This window comes from Onychostoma macrolepis, chromosome 20 (assembly GCF_012432095.1).
Source record: "Onychostoma macrolepis isolate SWU-2019 chromosome 20, ASM1243209v1, whole genome shotgun sequence".
NCBI classification, from domain to species: domain Eukaryota; kingdom Metazoa; phylum Chordata; class Actinopteri; order Cypriniformes; family Cyprinidae; genus Onychostoma; species Onychostoma macrolepis.
The window spans coordinates 18,783,792-18,802,769 of record NC_081174.1 but is presented as its reverse complement, the minus strand read 5'-3'; the positions used below and the strand labels follow the sequence as shown (position 1 = coordinate 18,802,769).

The following is an 18,978-nucleotide window of genomic DNA, read 5'->3' as shown; positions in this document are numbered from 1 at the left end:
TTTCCACAGTATTTTCACATGGTGTTGACTTTAGTACAGTGGCAATATAGTTAATTATTTGGCCAGTAACAACATCTCGTCTTGATTCATTCGTAAGTTTTTTTTAACTATTAATATATTTTTATATATGTATTTACTTATTGCTGTCCTAATTGAGCTTGTGTACTTTGCCTCAAAACTTTTCAATATAATTTGATAAACTCTTTCTTTACGTTGACGTCGAACTTTTATTTTGACTCAGGACCACACCGGAAGTACTTGTCTCATGTGCATGGTGTGTGGATCTCAGTGCTCGCGATCGTTGTCTGTTATTATTAGAAGTGTCGATGGATATTGAATAAGTAACTCTTAGCTAAGTGTAAAATACACCACAAGCATGGCTACAAAACGTAAAGCGGATGTATCAGTGCCTGCAGAAGAGAGTGATCAACTCCTCATAAGACCACTGTGAGTTCAGTTCATTCTTACTGTGTTCAGAACTAACGTTAGTTCTATTCCGCGCCAATTGTTTTGCTTTAATCGACCCACATCGAGTGAAAGCTTCATTCGTACCGAGCGTTTGCTTTGTGTGAATATTTCAGTCGCTTGAATGTGATGACCTGTTTGATTTGCAGTTTTCAAATAATAAAAACAACGTGTTCTTAAAGAAGTTTTGCACCCGTGTTAATACTTTCTCTGAGTACTGTAACTATTAGATCTTCTTTACTGTGATGTTTCTAACAGAGGAGCTGGTCAAGAGGTGGGCAGGTCCTGTATCATCCTGGAGTTCAAGGGCCGTAAAATCATGGTAAGCAACATTTTGTGCTCTATCCTACTTTTGATGGATTTGACAGATGTATTTTTGACATTGTAATGTCTTTGCAGCTGGACTGTGGCATCCACCCTGGATTGGAGGGCATGGATGCATTGCCTTACATTGATTTGATAGACCCAGCTGAGATTGACCTGCTCCTCATCAGCCAGTGAGTCCCTTTCTCTAAATGAAAGATATCATTGATATTTAACTATCTGCTGACTTCCTCTTTTTCTCTGCCAGTTTTCATTTGGATCATTGTGGAGCCTTGCCATGGTTTTTACAAAAGACAAGTTTCAAAGGGAGGACTTTTATGACCCATGCCACCAAAGCCATTTACCGATGGTTGCTTTCAGACTATGTGAAAGTCAGGTACACCAAAGCTCTTGTTTCAATAAAATGAAAACACTTTTTCAATTTTTTTTTAATGTTTATAAAGAACCAGCTCTAATGTATTGTATGATTTCCTGGATTCTGAAGCAACATCTCAGCGGATGATATGCTGTACACCGAGACTGATCTAGAAGAAAGCATGGACAAGATTGAGACCATCAACTTCCATGAAGTGAAAGAGGTGGCCGGCATCAAGTTCTGGTGCTACCATGCAGGTCATGTTTTGGGAGCAGCCATGTTCATGATTGAGATTGCAGGAGTGAAGGTAGGTGTAGTTATTTTGTTCAGATGTTTTCAGTAACACTCACTCAGTTTGTGCTAATGTTCATGATCATTCTCTTCAGCTACTGTACACAGGAGATTTCTCACGTCAAGAAGACAGACATCTCATGGCAGCTGAGATTCCCAGCGTCAAACCAGACATTCTTATCACAGTATGTACTAGATTTCATGCTGGCAACATGATTTCTTTTGATGTTTTTCTCTGGCCCCACACAAGCATTTTTTACTCGTTATTTACAAAATAAATACATTACATCGTTTTATGCCCGTCTTCTTTTCTGTTCATGTAGGAGTCTACATATGGCACACACATCCATGAGAAGAGAGAGGAGAGAGAGGCTCGTTTCTGTAACACGGTTCATGACATAGTGAACCGTGAGGGCCGCTGTCTCATCCCTGTGTTTGCTTTGGGTCGAGCCCAGGAGCTGCTGCTCATTCTAGGTAAACTCCAGCAGTTCAGACTCTCAGCTTTATCATCAGCGATGCCTCACTGAAGTCCTGCATGTCCTCTGTTTCAGATGAATACTGGCAGAATCACCCTGAACTCCATGACATTCCTATCTACTATGCCTCATCCCTGGCAAAGAAGTGCATGGCGGTGTACCAGACCTATGTGAATGCCATGAATGACAAGATCCGCAAGGCCATCAACATTAACAACCCGTTTGTCTTCAAGCATATCAGCAATCTTAAGGTTGGCATCTTCACAATCTATGAATAGACCAGACAGAGCTTGGATTTTAGTTTGGTTTAGTAATTGTTAGTTGCTAGTTTTTGTTAAATTTTTTAATTTTTTTAATTTGATTTCTTTTTATTTAAATTTTTGTAGTACATTTTGTACTTCAACTTATTTCATTTAGTTGCCAAGAAGTATTTATCTAATATTTATATTTTCTTTTGAGTTGTTTTTTATTTTTATATTTTCTATGTTCATTTTAGTGTTAGTGATTTTGTTAGTTGCTTTCTTGTTTTTAGGTGTTTTGATGTTTGTTTGTTTTTCACTTTTTGTAGTAATTTTGTAGTACTTCAACATATTTATTTCTTTTAGTTTCCAAGAAAAAGTTTACCATTTTCATTTGTGTTTTTTTTTTTTTTTTTTTAATATTTGTTTTATTTGATTTCAGCTTTAATTCATTTGCCAACAAATATTTTTTAATAGTTTTAGTTTGTTAACAATAACAAAACTGGTTCAGTAGAAAATACAACTTTCATAATTCAAAAAAGTTATCTAATTTGCATATACTTGTGTCTTGTCCTCCAGAGTATGGACCATTTTGATGACATTGGCCCTAGTGTGGTGATGGCATCTCCAGGTATGATGCAGAGTGGTCTTTCCAGAGAGCTTTTTGAGAGCTGGTGCACCGACAAGAGGAACGGTGTCATCATAGCGGGTTATTGTGTGGAAGGAACGCTCGCCAAGGTGAAGCTCCTTGATCTTCAGCAAGAATGTCACAACAGATCAGCATCAAATTTTGAATGAATTAAACTTGTCCTCACCCTGTTTTCTGTGCAGCATATCATGTCTGAGCCAGAGGAGATCACCACTATGTCAGGACAGAAGCTTCCGCTGAAGATGTCCGTGGACTATATCTCCTTCTCTGCTCATACAGACTACCAGCAGACCAGCGAGTTCATCCGAGCTCTGAAACCTCCTCATGTGGTAAGTGATAATGTCATAAGGCAGCAGGCCCTCAGGTTCTAGATCAGGTGTCATGTTCTTGCTGTGGTTTTCAGATCCTGGTTCATGGAGAGCAGAATGAGATGGCTCGACTGAAAGCTGCTCTGATAAGAGAGTATGAGGACAATGATGAAGTTCACATCGAGGTGCACAACCCTCGTAACACTGAGGCCGTCACGTTGAACTTCAGAGGAGAGAAACTGGCTAAGGTGAGACTGCAGAGACTGTGAGACTTTTTGAATGCAAACATGATGCGCTTTCTGCCGTCTTGGTCTCTGTGAACTTGAGCGTGAAACTACGTGTATATCTTACAGACATTAAGAATATATCTATATAGAGTGAAATGTCTTCTTTCAAATTAACCAATTCAAATGGAAAACAAATATTCTCAGATTATGTAATCCGTATGAAACATGCATACAGGCGCATCACTACTGCGGTGATAATGAGTCAGTGTCGCCGACTTCATCTCTCCGAAAACAAAGAAAGCACTAGTTTATCAAATTATTAAAATGTTAATGCAGTCTCCTTACTGTTTTTCCCTGACAATCATTACTTCCACTGGCACGCTGTGGCAAGCTTTATGCGTGTACTTGAGCGCTTATTAGGCTATGTAGGCAATTAAAGGCTCATGCGATTAGTCAACTAATGCTTCAAATGAACAACTACTAGTCGACCAGAAAAATTCTTAGTTGAGGTCAGCCCTAAAAATTATAATCGCAAACTCCAGTTCTTCTGCCAAGTAAAATGATTGATTAGGTTCATCCAGACTTCGGCAAAAATTGTCTTCATTAAATTTAATAAATCCTTCATGAGACTTTGAATTGAACTCACTAGTGTTTGAATCAGAACAACCAAACTAGTTTTCTTTTTTCTTTCTTTCTGTCGGTGGGTCGGTCTGTCTTTCTTTCTTCCTTTGTCTTTTTTCCTCTCTTTCTTTCTGTTTCTTTCTTTCTATTTTTCTTTGTTCCTTTGTCTTTATCTATCTTTCTTTCTTTCAGTTGATTTTTATTTTGTTCTGGCAATTTTTAATAAATGTACTTGTTTAACTCAGTGAATCATGACATCAGTCTAGTTGCTGACTAATATTAAATAATAATAATAATAATAATGAGAAATGTTAATATTATCAACTGATATAAACCTTTGCAGTAGAACTTGTTATAATGATAGGCTGTTGTAATAAAAACATTCAAATAAGCTAAGAAAAAAATCACATTACAAACACTGCATAGTTAAGTCCTTTTATGAATCTTTAATTTCTGTGATGAACCCTTTTTATCATTTCTTTCCTTTTCTTTCACCTTTTAAGGTGATGGGATCTCTTGCAGATAAGAAGTGTATGCAGGGTCAGCGGGTCTCGGGCATCCTGGTGAAAAAGAACTTCAGTTATCACATCCTCGCCCCCTCTGACCTCTCCAGTGAGATGGTGTTTGTGATCTCTTCTGGTGTTTCATATGTGTTTGAGTGTGCGCTTCTCACACCTGTTCTTTTTTTCTTAATGATGCAGATTACACTGATCTGGCCATGAGCACAGTGAAACAGACTCAAGCCATTCCCTTCACCGGCCCTTTCCCCTTGCTTTTGAGTCAGCTACGGCACCTGACAGGTGAGTTTACCTGTGTGTGTGTGTGTGTGTGTGTGTGTGTTATGTGTTTATATGTGGTGCTCATCGTGTGTGTGTGTTCTAGGTGATGTGGAGGAGATTGAGATCTCGGAGAAGAGCACGCTGAGAGTCTTTAACAGTATCACAGTGGTTCATGATCAAAACATGGTCTTGTTGGAGGTGAGGCGGCACACCGGTCATTCACATACCAGTGTAACTATGGCAACTGAAGTGACTCAGGATGATTGTGTGTGTGTCTGTTGTGTTCTTCCTCCAGTGGTTTGCCAATCCTCTGAATGACATGTACGCTGATGCCGTCACCACAGTGGTGCTGGAGGTGCAGTCCAACCCTAAAGCTCAGAAAGGTGAAGGCTTTCATCAGTTACAATGAGTTGTATTGAAAGAGTTTATGAAATCTTTCCCTCCTTTTTCCTCTATTCTTCCTCTTCTTTTATTACTGTTTTTAGCTTGCTTCCTTCCTTATGCTCTTATGCTTTCCTTTTTGCATTCTTTCTTCCTTTCTTTTTTTTTTCTTTCTCCCTTTGTTGCTTTTTTCCTTTCTTTTTCTTGATTTTGTTTTTGATGGCTTCCTTTAATTGTTTCCTTCCTCTGTTTCATCTCCTTTTTAGGAATGCTTTATCTTGCATCCTTCATTTCTTATTTTCTCATTCTTTCCTTTTCTCTTCCTTCCTTCCTTCTTTCCTTTTTATCTTTCTTTCACAATTTCTTTCTTGCTTCCTTTCCCTTTTCCAACTTTTTGTCCTCCTATATTTTCCACATTTTTTTCCTTTCATCCTTCCTTCTGCACATTCTTCCTATTTTATTACTGTCTTTATCTTGCTTCTGACCATTCTTCCTTCTGTTCTTTTCTATCCTTGCTTTTCTCCTTTTTCATGTTTCGCTTGTTCTTTCCTTGCTGTTTCTTTGTGCTCTTCCTTCCCTCCATCCTTCATTCCTTTTTCTTTGTTTTTCAATTTTTTTGCTCTAACGCCAAAAATATAATTCTTTCACTTCTTTTTACTTTCTCGTTTGCTTTTTTTATTATCCTTTATCTCCCAATTTATCTCCATTTCTTCCTTTTTTGCTTGATTCTTTCCTTCCTTTCTATATATTACTCTTTATTACTTGCTCTTTTCTCCTCATATTCTCACTTTATTTTGCTTGCTTCCTTTCTTTTCCTCACCTTCCTCCTATCCTTCCCTCCTTCTTTGTTTCTTATTCTTCCTTTTTTCCTTTCTCATGTGAAAATTGTTAATAACTAGTCGTATTCACACCAACATTTTTTGTTTTCCTCTTTATTTTTATAGTTCTTCAGCCCCAAGAAAAGAAGGTGGATGTGAATGTTTTCCAGAATAGATTACTGAAAATGTTCCAGTAAGTTCATCCTCACAGCACTCTCCTAACTGTCAATTATATTTATGATGAACTAAATTCTTTTTCTGCCCCAATCTGCAGAGACATGTTTGGAGAAGAGTGTGTCGACTTTAAAGACAAGAACTGTCTCGCTGTAAGTGTAGATGGGAAAACTGCTTTCATCAACCTGGAAACCAGAGTAAGTATTGTACTGCGTGAAGCATACACACAAAAGTTTTATAGGAAACGAAGTCTTCTAATTTTTGTGTGTTTTTATGTTTGTGTTCAGACCGTGGAGTGTGAGGACGACAATTCTGAAGATGATTCTCTCAGAGAAATGGTGGAGCTCGCTGTACAGAGGCTGTATGAAGCCATGAACCCTGTCATGTGAGACGGGCTCTTAATTCCTTCAAGAACTTATCAGAGTCCATCTCACTCAAACTACTTCAACCAGACTGAAGACACTAGATAATGGACTGGCCAAAGCACTTCGAAGCATTGAATTTTACATTAAAAACATATGTAAAACAGTTCAAGCTAGATGTTGATACATGTGTGCAGTCAGGACTCGGTTCTTTTTTTATTTCTGCTACATAGAACATGTAGTGATCATTTAAAATGTTGTTCTTGTCTGATTTTTTTTTTTTTTGTTAAAGGAAAGGAGCTGTAATTTAAGATCCAATGTACTGATTTAATAAAAGAGGCCTTTGATTCAACTCGCATTAAAGCTGACACTTTATTTAAAAATGAAAGCTTTCAAAATATACCAAGTTACACAAATATTAAACACACTGATACAAAACACTGTCTTAATACTCAATACTTTCTCTCTTGTCCCATCATAACATTCTGAGGAACCATGCAGTCGGAGTATTTATGGGCACATTTCTTAACATCAAAAAAGATTTCACAGGGTTTGACACCAGAGAATAAAAGCAAAGTACATTTTCAGGGCTGGGTCACGTAATAAGATCTAGTACTTACTAGTCTGCTTGGTATTCTCCAATACCAATACATCCCCATTTTTGAATAAGATTCAGAAGGAGACTGTTCTGCCACCTATAAATGACATATTGTCATATTCCCTTTTTGAGTTTTCCTATAGATTATATTACAAAACACATGGAGAAAAATACGATTTCACAATACAAATAAAAAAAACAAATACAAGGCACTTTGGATACTGATCTCAGAGCAGTGTTTATCAGTACATTCTTATGGGAGCAGCTGCAAGATACATATTCTTGCATACAGTCATGAACATTGTGTTGCAGAAAAGACTTAGCCTGATAGTCTCTCTTTTGATTTTTTTATCTAATGACTTTGGTGTTTCATATAAAGCCAATGAGCCAAAACCTCATTTACCAAACATGTATAACATCTGCTGATACAACGGTTTAAGTTAAATCAAGAACAGTACAAATTAAAGAAAAAAATAATAATTTCACAGACAATATCTGAAAATATAAAATGCCCCTAAAATATGAGATTGTCTCTTGCAAACAATAAAAAGCAAAAACACAAGATTGTGTTCCATAGAGATTATAAAATTTGCTGGTGTCAGAGCACATACACATAAAAAAACATCTCAAATATAACAGGTATTTTTGTAATATAACAGTTTTCAAGATCTGTAAGCATCTGCTCAATCTCAGACAAAAAAGACCTGTAAACATCTTAGTACTGGGCAGTTAAACTTTAACAATGATGCTGGTCATGTTTAGATAACGCTGATGAGATCCGGTCGGTCGGTGTGTGTGTGTGTGTAATTATGTGTGCAGTATACTGCATAATCCTAACAGGACTGACAACATTAAATTCCTATCTAATGCCTAGTCACTGAATTATTTGTGCCTTCTGTTTCTTTATAAAAGTCCAGCGCTCTTAAAGGGATAGTTCACCCAAAAATGTAAACTCTGTCCTCATTTACCCACCCTCATGACATTCCAAAACTAATGACGTCCTTTTTTTTCAGCACCTTAAAGGTAGCATGAAAGTGATCGGCCCAACATGTGCAATAGTGTTTTAAAGCTATACAACTGCTTTGTGGAGGAACAGACCAAAATGTAAGTCATTTGTCATTGATAATCTTCAATGAAGGAAGCAGCAGTGAATGAATCACTATTCTGAGTCTAAATGATTTGTTCATGAATCAGACTGAAGTTCAACTCAATTTAATGATCTGGTTGTAGCAGTTGAAGTGGTAATGTAAGGGAAATAGCAACAGATTTTTGGGGGGATTGAGTGAAAAAGATGATTGAAAAGATAAAAAGTATGATGGGGACTTCGGTTGTTGAAAGGATAGAGGCAGATCTGAATGCAAGCTTGCAATTGATTATAAGAAAGCAGCAGGGTTTAAGCCAACTAAATGATCGCATACTTGAATGATCCAGCATATGTAACAGGAGAGATGTGTTTCAAAAGCAAATTATATGGTGGTTAAAAAAAAGGGAACAATGATATCAATAACATGCTTTTAGAAAATAGATTTCATACCTATTTTAACAGCTGAAAACAATTCTGTTCCTCACACAATCCTATCATAATTTTTAAAAATACTTGGAATATTGTGCATTAAGTCTTACGAATCACTTTTGAGATACTTCAATGGTGCTTTTGCATCTTTATGTATAATGAATTTCTTGGTATAAAGGCCAGCGAGACATTTGGATTTTCTCCTTCAGAACGCCACAGAAGATAGAAAGTCATAAAACTTTAAATCATAAATCATAAAAATGTCATTTTTGAGTAAACTATCCCTTTAAAACATACTGCATTCTGGTTATTTTCAATACTGGAGCTGTAAGCACGCATTGTAGTTCAATGCTTATTTAATGTTCATTCTGCTCAGCTTTGAGCATTTTCAATCATTCATAGTCACATTTCTTTTTCCCATTAATTTCCTTTTTTTCCCATTTTATACAATTACACACTTAGCATTCAGTCTCCTTGCTGTTACTCCGTGCATGTCTATTTACCCTGAAGGACATGGCGTTCTCTCGGTTCTCCGTCAGATCATCAAAGGAACGTGACACCGAGCCAGAGGTAAGGAAGTCCTCTCCCAGGGCTAGTTCATCCAGGTGGGAATCATAGCTGGGATCTTCTTGGATGGTGGCCATGCGTTGGGGCTCTATTGTAGGGAGAGGACACAGGGTTGGGGCTGGAGCTGGAGCTGGAGCCACCTGAGAGATGGAGACAGGTGGTGTGCTGGTCTGCAGAGGTCCAGACACCTGGAAGCGTGGGACTGCAGAGGAGCCTGAGGATGTGGGTGGTTTGAAGATCCGCACTGAAGCTGATTCTAGACTGCTCAGCAGCTCGGCATTCTGGGACAGCACAGTCAATTGTTACACTTTGTAATATGTTCAAGAAAATAAGCTTTCTGATTAGTACTCACACTGGGGTAGAAGAGTGACTTTGTGTTCAATTCATACTGCTGGTCAAGTTTCTTATCCTAAAAACAAAGAGAGACAGTAATCTTGTAAAACACAAAAACAAACTTTTTTTGGATGGGGCCTGTAATTATTGCAACTTAAAACTTATTTTGCCTTTAAAGGCATAGTTCACCGAAAATTCTATCATTAATTACTCACCCTCATGTTGTTACAAACCTGTAAGACCGCTGTTTGTCTTCGGAACACAAAGTAAGATTTTTGATGAAATCTGAGAGCTTTAGTCAAATTGAGTTGCTGTCTATGCAGGGTAAGAGAGCTCTCGGATTTCATTAAAAATATCTTTATTTGTGTTCCAAAGATGAACGAAGGTCTTATGGGTTTGGAACGACATGAGGCTGAGTAATTAATGACACAATTTTCATTTTTGGGTGAACTATCCTTTTAATATCCCTTAATATAAGTGAATGAAACTGTCTGTGCTTTTTTGCTTTAAAATAAAAAAAAAAAAAGGTGAAATTTGAAATTTGAAATCAGCCACATTTTTCACTGAAGCAAGAGAAATTTGTATCATCAAATTAGGACCTTTAAGAGTGTTATTTCTTTTTGATTTAAGTGTGAATTTTTTCATTTTGCTCTTCGTTTAAACAGACATTTTGCCTGTGATTTATTTCACCTTTTTGTTAGGCTCTTGGTACAAAAATGATATTTAATATGTGAATTATTTATTTTCTTGTTTTGCTCTTGGTGTAAACAGACATTTTGTTTGTGATTCATTTAACACTTTAGTTTTGCGTTTGGTGTGAAAAGTAGTTTCATCTGTGATTTATTCAATATTATTTTCTTGGTGGAAACAGACTATTCTTCTGAATCATTTAAAATTTTCATTTACGCTCTTGGTGTAAATATATCTTTTGTCTGCAATTAATTTCACTTCTTTGTTTCAGTATCAGCATAAATAGTAATTTATACTATAATACCACTCAAGGTCAGTCTATTAAAGTATCATACATTTCCGCAGAGCTACAAGTAGCTGTAAGATGTTAGTGGAAATGACTCACCACACAATGGACCAGAATGCTGAGAGGGATCCAGAAAATTAGTGAGAAGACCACCACTGAGCCAACAATATTATCAGCCAGGAACTTCCCTGAGAACACACACACACAGGTTTCATTCCTCTATTGGATTTCAAGTGAGATAAACTCACTGTGTTCACAGATTACTTACCAAAAGTATTGATGTCCAGCTTCTCAATGAAATCCCACAACCTCTCAATAACATCCTGGACCTGTTTCATGCATTTGCCCTTGGAATAAAAGGAAATGTTTAAATAGTTGAATGCAAACCATTTCTAATTGTCTTGTGAACTACTGTAATTAATATGTGAATAAACTTTCGTGTATGTTTTTTCATAACTGTAACTGTACGTTGGCACTCACCGCTCCATCACAAAAGCCCACAGTGCAAGGTTTGCCTTTCCGCAGATAGAGGTGGTTGCCCTTGTCGCTGACATAAGGAGCACATACAGCGTTCTTGTCCCTACAGCACACCTTACAAGAGTTGTTCGTCTCTGAAAAATGAGATACGGGAAAAGTAAAAAAGTTAATGTTTTCTCAAGACAGACTTTAAAAACTATAACTGCATTATCAGCAGGTCAGCTTACCATTGCAAGCACACGACTGCAGGTTCTCCACAGCTTCACAGAATGGGATGCACTCTCCCTTCAGACACCGGCCGTTGTCCACACAGATGGTCTCATTGGGGAGGTTCTCTGGAGGAGGGCACTCACTGTTGTGTCCTGTAACAAGCACAGAAGAATAGACTTTCAGACAAATGCAGTTAAATCTCATCAGTAAGGAATTTTGCCCGTTTTTAGCAGATGTTTTTGCATTGCAACAATGTTTTCATTTTCTTCCCAAATTCTCATTACCATAATGCACCTGGATATTCTACTTTCAAAATCTTTTATATTTTCCATTTACCATAGTGATTCTCTTTAGTGTAGTGATTCTCATTATACTGTCATAAAATATCAACAAATGAAACGGAGTACAGCAATTACTACCATGATATAACAATATTTCATAATTTAAATATAATACAGCTTCATTTCTTTGCATTTCATTAATGAGAATATGACTTTTTTTAAATCCTGTAAATCTATTTAAAAAAAAATATGGTACCATAAAAACCAAATATGACTTTTTTTTAAATGTCTTTAAAAATATTGTAATAATCTCACAATGTAAAATATCTTAATAGTATCAAAGAATTATAAAAAAAAAAAAAAAAAAAGACTATAATCTTATCTTTTGATGCAGGACTTAAATATGACCTAGACATATTACTGACAGGTTTCATGAAATGTTAACTAAATCTATGATAAACTGCTATTCGGTAATAGAAATAAAGATAAAATTAAATCAAATACAAATATTAGATGAAACTTGAACAAAACACAGAAATGTTGTCTTTGGAGGTGTTCAGTTTTGTGTGTATGTGTGTGTGTTCTTCTATTTGTGATAATAATAAAAATTCTTAAACAAGTAAATCAGATATTCTGTATAAAGAAGTACATTCAATTATCTAAACTTGGAGTTTGTCAGTTTTTGCTTCACCTGAACAGTAAGATCTTCCCTTGCAAGTGGCATCCATTGGCTCCTGACACACCTTGCCCCGCTTCTCAAATATGCAGTCTTTGCAGCACGCACTGTTCCTGTCACTGGTGTCAAAAAAAAAAAAAAATACAGAAGTTACAGGGGGGGAAAAAATGACATGAAGCCTAGAATATGAATAATTCACTATTTAGGGAAGATTTAAAAATTAACAATGTAAGGGTGAGTAAATAATCACAGTTATATTTTTTGTGTGAACTGTTTCTTTAACTCAGCATATCTGTGCATTTTTTTCATGAGGCCACATGGAGGAGCTGTACCTGCACTGCACATTGGGCCGCAGTTTGCAGTCTGACGTGCAGCAGCGGTCACTGTTGAGGTGAAGCAGTCCAGGGTCACACTCCTCCCCGTCCTCCACCCGTGAGTTTCCACACACATTGCTGTTCCTCTCCCTGAAGCAGGTGGAGGCCTTGGCCCTCAGTCTCTTTGCTATGGAGATCTTACTGCAGTTTGAAAACAACTATAGGGAAGCACAAAAACAAAACATCATGTGACATTCAGAACAATGACACCAAACTGAATTCACATCACCGAAGGACGTACTTTATTGTTAGAGTGGTCCCCGCTCACCGCAATGGGGTACATTACGTATTTGCCCCCCTGGTCCTCTCTGGGTGCACAGTACGACACATCATCTGGGTCATGAACAGCACCAAAGTTGTGGCCAAGCTCGTGGGTAGTAACCAAGTCCGCTTCCTGATGGTATATGGTCAGAAATCGGTTTACCAAATAATTACATCAAGTACATTTGTTTGGACTTCACTTGCCTTGGTAAGAATGGTTTTCCCGTAATTTTTGGTGCTGGTTAGTCCAGTGTTGAGGTATATAGCACGGTTGTCGTTTCCTGAGGGTGGACACTCTAAAGAAAGACAAACAACAAAATATCCAAGTATGGTGAAAACTTAATTTATTCATACATACATAATGTGGTATTGGCACTCACTCTCAGAGCAAAGACCTCCAGGAAAGCCTGGTTTGGAAGGAGCCACGTAAGCCAAGCCAAGTGTGCCTTCATCAAAATCCTGATAGGTGAAGAGATGAGCCAAGCACACCTCGGATGCATTGTCTGCAATGTCAATGCTAAATTGCTGCAGGGGGAAGACAAAATGACATATTTTACTACATTTATAACACCACTGTCTATACTTGACCTTAATCTGAAGGCCAATCAGGAACCATAAATTCCCTTGGAAATTTCTAAAGGACTTTTATGAATTGGTTTTCTATAAACAAGCAAAATAAATTATATAAGGACTACAATGTGCCTTTTTGTAAAGAAATTGATTCTTTTATTCAGCAAGGATGCATTAAATTGATATGAAATGACAGTAAAGACATTTATAATTTTACAAAAGATTTCTATTTTCAAACCATTTCAATTTTAATCAAGTAATCCTGAAAAACACCAAAAATTAATCAACACAAATGTTGTCAAAATTGATAATAATAATAATAGGACCAGATCAACATATTAGAATGATTTCTGAAGGATCATGTGACCCTGCGACTGGAGTAATGACTGCTGAAAATTCAGCTTTATCATCACAGGAATAAATTACATTTTAAAATCTATTAACATTAAAATCTATTTATTTATAGTATACATTTATTTATTCTTTTTTTAATTAAATTTTTAACAAAGTAAATGCAGTGACTGACAAACAATAAAAGAAATCCTCATACTTTTGAACAGTACTGTATCTATTAAAATCACTCAATGGTTTCAGGATTCGCATTTGTGGTATGACTATGAATAATTTATGATGTAGAACAAAATGTGAAAATTTCTTTAAGTCATTTTAACCACAGACGTATTGTAATCAAAAATTCCACACAAATCAGCTAAAAATGTGTAATTCCCCCGCGATGGGTTTTAGGATTACAAATTGAACTGCTTTAATAGCGCTTCCATTCTTTCTCTTTGCTGGTTCTCTGCCGAACAGGTCACAGGAAGAGATGGATAGTGAAACACAATACACAAGTGTTCAATAATATTCCTCCCTTTCAAGTAGAAGCACCTCTCATTGTTTCAAATTAGCACAGAACGCAATACAGAGAAGACGCTCTCATTAATTCAGTCACTCGCTCCTACAGCTCCAGTGCGCTCACCTCCAGGAGCTTCTTGACGTCCCAGACATCTTTGGTCTTCACAGGAGTCCCTTTCATGTTGAAGTGGGCACCTGACTTTACTTGTGTGGGTGTCTTGTTAATTATGATCTGAAACAGACACATTCATATTACTGGCTCCAAAATAGCATTTCAGTGGAGCTTTTTGCCACATTCTCCTTAAATAACCAAGCTTACCTGCTGAATCTGAACTCCATAACCTTTATACTCCTCATCCCACGATGTATTACGGTAAATGTCATCCACACGATCAATCAGCTCAATCTAAACACATTCAAAGCAAATTTGTAAGACATCAGCCAACAATTTTATACAGCCTTCTCAGATGACAGATTTTAAATGGATATGAAACGTCTAATACAGTGTTTTTCAACCAGGAGGCCACAATATTTAAAATTATTTTGCTAGTTAGACTACAATTTAAAAATCTGAGGTTGGAAATGCTTAATGTTTTTAAAAGAAGTCTCTAATAATCTTACCAAGGCTGCATGTATTCAATCAAAAAACAGTAATATTCTGAAAGATTGCAAATTAAAATAACTTATCTATTTTAATACATTTTATGTAATTTATTCCTGTGATGTAAAAGCTGATTTTTAGCAGTCATTACATTCAGAAATCATTATTATCAATGTTGAAAACAGCTGCTTAATATTTTTGTTTAAACTGTGATACATTTTTTATAAAGTTCAAAAGGACAGAATTAATTTGAAATAGAAATTCACTTTTGATCAATTTAATGCATCTTTGCTGAATAAAAATATAAAAAACAAACTTTTTTGTAGTAAAACATTATTGTAAATCACTAATGGCTAGAAATGTAAATTAACTGATGTAAAAGTGTAAACACTGAAGAACATTCAGTTATCGGAAAATCATGGAATAATGGAATTTTATCATTTGAATTATTTATAGTGATTTTATTGAACTATTTTAATATATTGCCACTCCTAGTTTCCATAATGAGCAGCATTGTCATTACAGCAGAGAGAGGCCTTCAAATATTGTCTTTGACAATGGGGTCCATGGAGTAAAAAGGTTGAGAACCACTGGTCTAACAAACACTGTCCAATTAAACTAAATGTGACTTTACATCAGAAAGATTTTAACACTCAATTAATGCAGAAACTTGTTTGTTTGTGTCAGGAATAAGGCCCATTGACAATATCGAAACTGAAGGTTTTTTTACCAGGTAGTTCAGGGTGGTGCTCTCCTCCCTACGACCCATGTGTTTGAAAAAGCGATAGTCGGCCACAAGCAGCAGAGGGCAGGTGTTCTTACTGTGGTCCGGCGTCTGCCTTCTCTCTCTTAGATGCCCTGTGGAAGAGATGCAATTGAGAGAAAAAGAATGTGAAAATAGACAAAGGGTGAGAAGACGAGAAACTACACATGGTTGACAAAGCAACTATATAAAGTGGCGTCTCACAGTACAGATTTGGCATCTCACATTACACTGTCTAGATTCGGCTGTGATGAGCAGAAGTGTTAAGGTCTACTTTAAACCAAATGTGTAATTAACTCAAAGTCTTACTATCCTCCTCTTCATCTTCATCTAGTGGGCTGGCTGCTTGCACACTTTCTGGAAGCATCTCACTGGCATCTGCTCTGATGTAGCCACACACTTTTGGAGCCGCCAGCCGGCTCACGTTCCTGATGTCTTCTGAGCGATATACGAGCAGCCGATTGTCACGAGGGTTTTCGATAAACCTCCACAGTGGCTGAAAGGGTTAAAAATCAATGTATTGTCTTTTTTGAGGGCCATAAACTTAATTTAGATTTATAACGTTAAAATACCTCAATGTTGTATTCAGCTTCTTCAGTAAGAATACGAGCAGTGAAGTCATTGTCACCAATATGTGCTTGTACTCTGGAATTCTCCTCTCCTAGAAATCAAGGGGAAAAAATCTAAAGTTTGCTAGATTTTAAACATTTAAAAGTACTTTAGATGTTAAAACATAGAGATGTAGTTACCAATGACATGGCCTGTGAAGAAGTTTTCTCTCTGGACCTCGTACATCTCTTGAGCGCCATTCTCTCCTACCACCACGGCCTTAAAGTCATGAGTGAAGAGCTCTGTGTTGGTTGTCAGGTACAATCTGAAATGCCTGTGAAATATTTAGGAGAGTTTATCAAATGATTGAGCACTAATCTTGGTAGTGACTGTGTCTCACGGTACATAGGTGATGAGTATTCACCTCTGTAATGCAGTGAAACCGAGAAGTCTTTCTGCGTGTGTTTGCGACTGGACGTCTCGCTTACGAACCGAATGCTGTTGAAGACTGGACAGCTGAAGAACATCAAAGTCCGACAGCAATGAGCTGAGCTGGCCTGAAATAGTCACAGGGAACAACTTTATACAGGTCACTAAATGAGCACAAATTTATTTTTAAAGTGACTTTACAAGTTTTAAGAACAGTTTTTTTTAAAGGAGGACTAGTGGCATATGTCTCTTTTCTCCCTCCATTATTGCTCAGAATGAGTTTTTCTCAACTATGGCCACAGAATAGAAAATAAAAAAGGTAATTGCAACTTTTTATCTTACAATTCTGACTTTATTTCTTGCAACTGCGAGTTTATATCTGACAATTCAGACCTTCTCAGAATTGCGAGTTTATAACACAATAACTTTATTTTTCACAATTGTGAATTCATATCCATTATATTTATTCAAAATTGCATATTTATATCACACAATTCTAACATTTTTCTCTGAATTCTGGGTTTACATCTCATATTTCTTACTTTTCTCTAAATTCTGAGCAATTGCAATTGTGGCATTTTTTCGCAGAATTCTCTTTACATCTTGGAATTCTGACTTTGTTTCTTGCAATTGCAAATTGATTTTTTTTCGTAGAATTGTCAGTTTATATCTCGCATCCTGACTTTTCCTTGAGTTTACACCTTTCAATTCCAACTTTTATTTGTCGAAATTCTACATTTCTCTTTTAAGGGGTTCTTAATTTATTTTAGTAGAGTATAAAAAAAGTAATTTACTTTAGTAGAGCATAAAAAAGTGATTATTACAGAATGCTTTGAGTGGGGTGGCAAAATAATTGTCACTCCCCTCTGCTCTTGCAGCGTTCCAGCACGTGTGTTGTTTTGTCACAGGCAACCATCGAGGCTCTGAGAATGAATGTGCATTTTCAATAAGCCCATCTGCTGTTTTTGTTCAGAGCAATGCGAAAATCAACCCATATTTTGACACAACAAACACGCAGTTGTACATGTGAATAGACTGAATAGAATGGACTGATAAGAACCTAACAGCCTTCTAAAAAATCTAATCAATTAACACGGTAAGAAACTTCTATATTTTAAATTACCATAATTTTAACCTAAAATTAATGTAAACTTTAACCATATAAAATGTAATTTCCCAACAACAATATTGTGGCCAGTGAAAATGCAGAGTGGCTAATAACTTTGGAAAACCACTAGCCACAGTGGCTGGCGAGGTTAAGGTCAAGCCCTGTTTATAATATTGTTTATAATACCATTAATTATATACATATAACTAAAAGTGTGGTATTTTGGTGAAAAGTCTGATTGCCATAGTAAAGTCTTGTACGAAAAATGCTCTTGCAGTTTAGTTCCTCTATAAACTGTTTGAGTAATGTCATTAAATTCAAAAACAAAACGACAAAAACGGAGATCTTTCAAAAAAAGCGTACCATGGTTAATCACGGCGTCACCAAAACAACACAATCTTTCAAATTAAATGTATCCATGTTTTCAAAGTATTCCCATTCACAAAAACTCACCGTACTCGTTGTCTAGAACATCCCTAATGGGTCTCCTTGAACACTCCGTCAAGAATAAAGACGCCAGAAAGAAAACGATGCGTTTCATGGCGAGTACCTTAATGTACAGCACAGTACTTCATACAGCAGCAGCAGCATTTAATCCCATGGATTACCAATCTGCTTGAGATCAACATCTGGACATGGCCAAACAAATGTACACGCTCACATCTGGCTGGATAAAACAAAGCCACAAAGTATCAACTGAGTATCAAAGAAGAACAAAAAAATGCTCACTTCAAGACGCTCTCGTCCATGTTGCTTTAAGTTATAAAGAAAAAAGATTTACTCAAACCCAAATCATGCGAACATCGGAGTGTAGTGAAATACCCGGAAGTATTTAATGTGGGATGGATGGATCAGATTCACCGCGCGCCAGGAAATCACTCTTAACTTTATCTGGAGATCGTGTTGAAGGCGTTTTCAAAAGACTGATTTAAAGAGACTGATTTTATATTCACGAGTGACAGTACACGGGGCATTTCAAATAGGTTTTAGTCAGTGTATACGCGGTATGAGTTACGTAAGAGGATAAACTCTCGGGCTGTGGTTCAAAATCTAGTGAGCTGCCTATATAGACAGCATTTGCTCAGCGTCGCGAGCGTCTGATCGTGTGTAGAGGTGCAGAACGCGCTTGGTTTTGAGAACAGCCTCGGTCTCGTCCAGACTCTATTTTTAAATTCTTACCTCAAACCCCATGAAATTCAGACCAGCGTCTAGTCTCATTTGGAGGACAGTATGCAAGCAGCCGTAAATCTTTTATTTAGCGAGATAATATCAAACTTTATCATGAGTACTAGTTATTTTCAAAGAACTGTTAACCATCTAATGATGGCGTCAAGAAGGAAAAAACACCCGAATTGTGGTGCAATGTTTGTA

The 18,978-nt window shown here is 36.7% G+C and overlaps 2 protein-coding genes across 7 annotated transcripts; one reads left to right on the top strand and one right to left on the bottom strand.

Annotated features, from left to right (window-relative positions):
• Positions 1-234: 234 nt before the first annotated feature.
• Positions 235-8,536, top strand: cpsf3 (cleavage and polyadenylation specific factor 3). The gene is made up of 18 exons (XM_058757008.1): positions 235-447; positions 724-787; positions 865-962; positions 1,037-1,165; positions 1,274-1,451; positions 1,531-1,620; positions 1,759-1,909; positions 1,987-2,162; positions 2,730-2,888; positions 2,982-3,128; positions 3,203-3,355; positions 4,459-4,567; positions 4,657-4,755; positions 4,838-4,932; positions 5,030-5,117; positions 6,060-6,126; positions 6,208-6,304; positions 6,395-8,536. Exons 1-18 carry the CDS (start codon positions 377-379, stop codon positions 6,494-6,496), a joined length of 2,073 nt encoding a protein of 690 aa, XP_058612991.1. The 5' UTR covers positions 235-376; the 3' UTR covers positions 6,497-8,536.
• Positions 6,823-18,676, bottom strand: adam17b (ADAM metallopeptidase domain 17b). Of its 6 annotated transcripts, none has more exons than XM_058757003.1 (20): positions 18,337-18,674; positions 18,061-18,236; positions 16,495-16,627; positions 16,271-16,404; positions 16,094-16,182; positions 15,819-16,017; positions 15,489-15,616; positions 14,477-14,563; positions 14,282-14,389; positions 13,116-13,260; positions 12,936-13,031; positions 12,716-12,864; positions 12,433-12,632; positions 12,116-12,219; positions 11,161-11,295; positions 10,937-11,067; positions 10,725-10,803; positions 10,556-10,644; positions 9,500-9,556; positions 6,823-9,428 (listed from the first exon to the last, which is right to left on the bottom strand). In XM_058757003.1, exons 2-20 carry the CDS (start codon positions 18,146-18,148, stop codon positions 9,039-9,041), a joined length of 2,541 nt encoding a protein of 846 aa, XP_058612986.1. In that variant the 5' UTR covers positions 18,149-18,236; positions 18,337-18,674; the 3' UTR covers positions 6,823-9,038. The 6 variants fall into 6 exon arrangements, with proteins under 6 accessions (XP_058612986.1, XP_058612984.1, XP_058612985.1 ...); XM_058757001.1 differs by having other exon boundaries at positions 18,061-18,274; positions 18,389-18,674; XM_058757002.1 differs by having other exon boundaries at positions 18,061-18,274; positions 18,395-18,674.
• Positions 18,677-18,978: the final 302 nt, after the last annotated feature.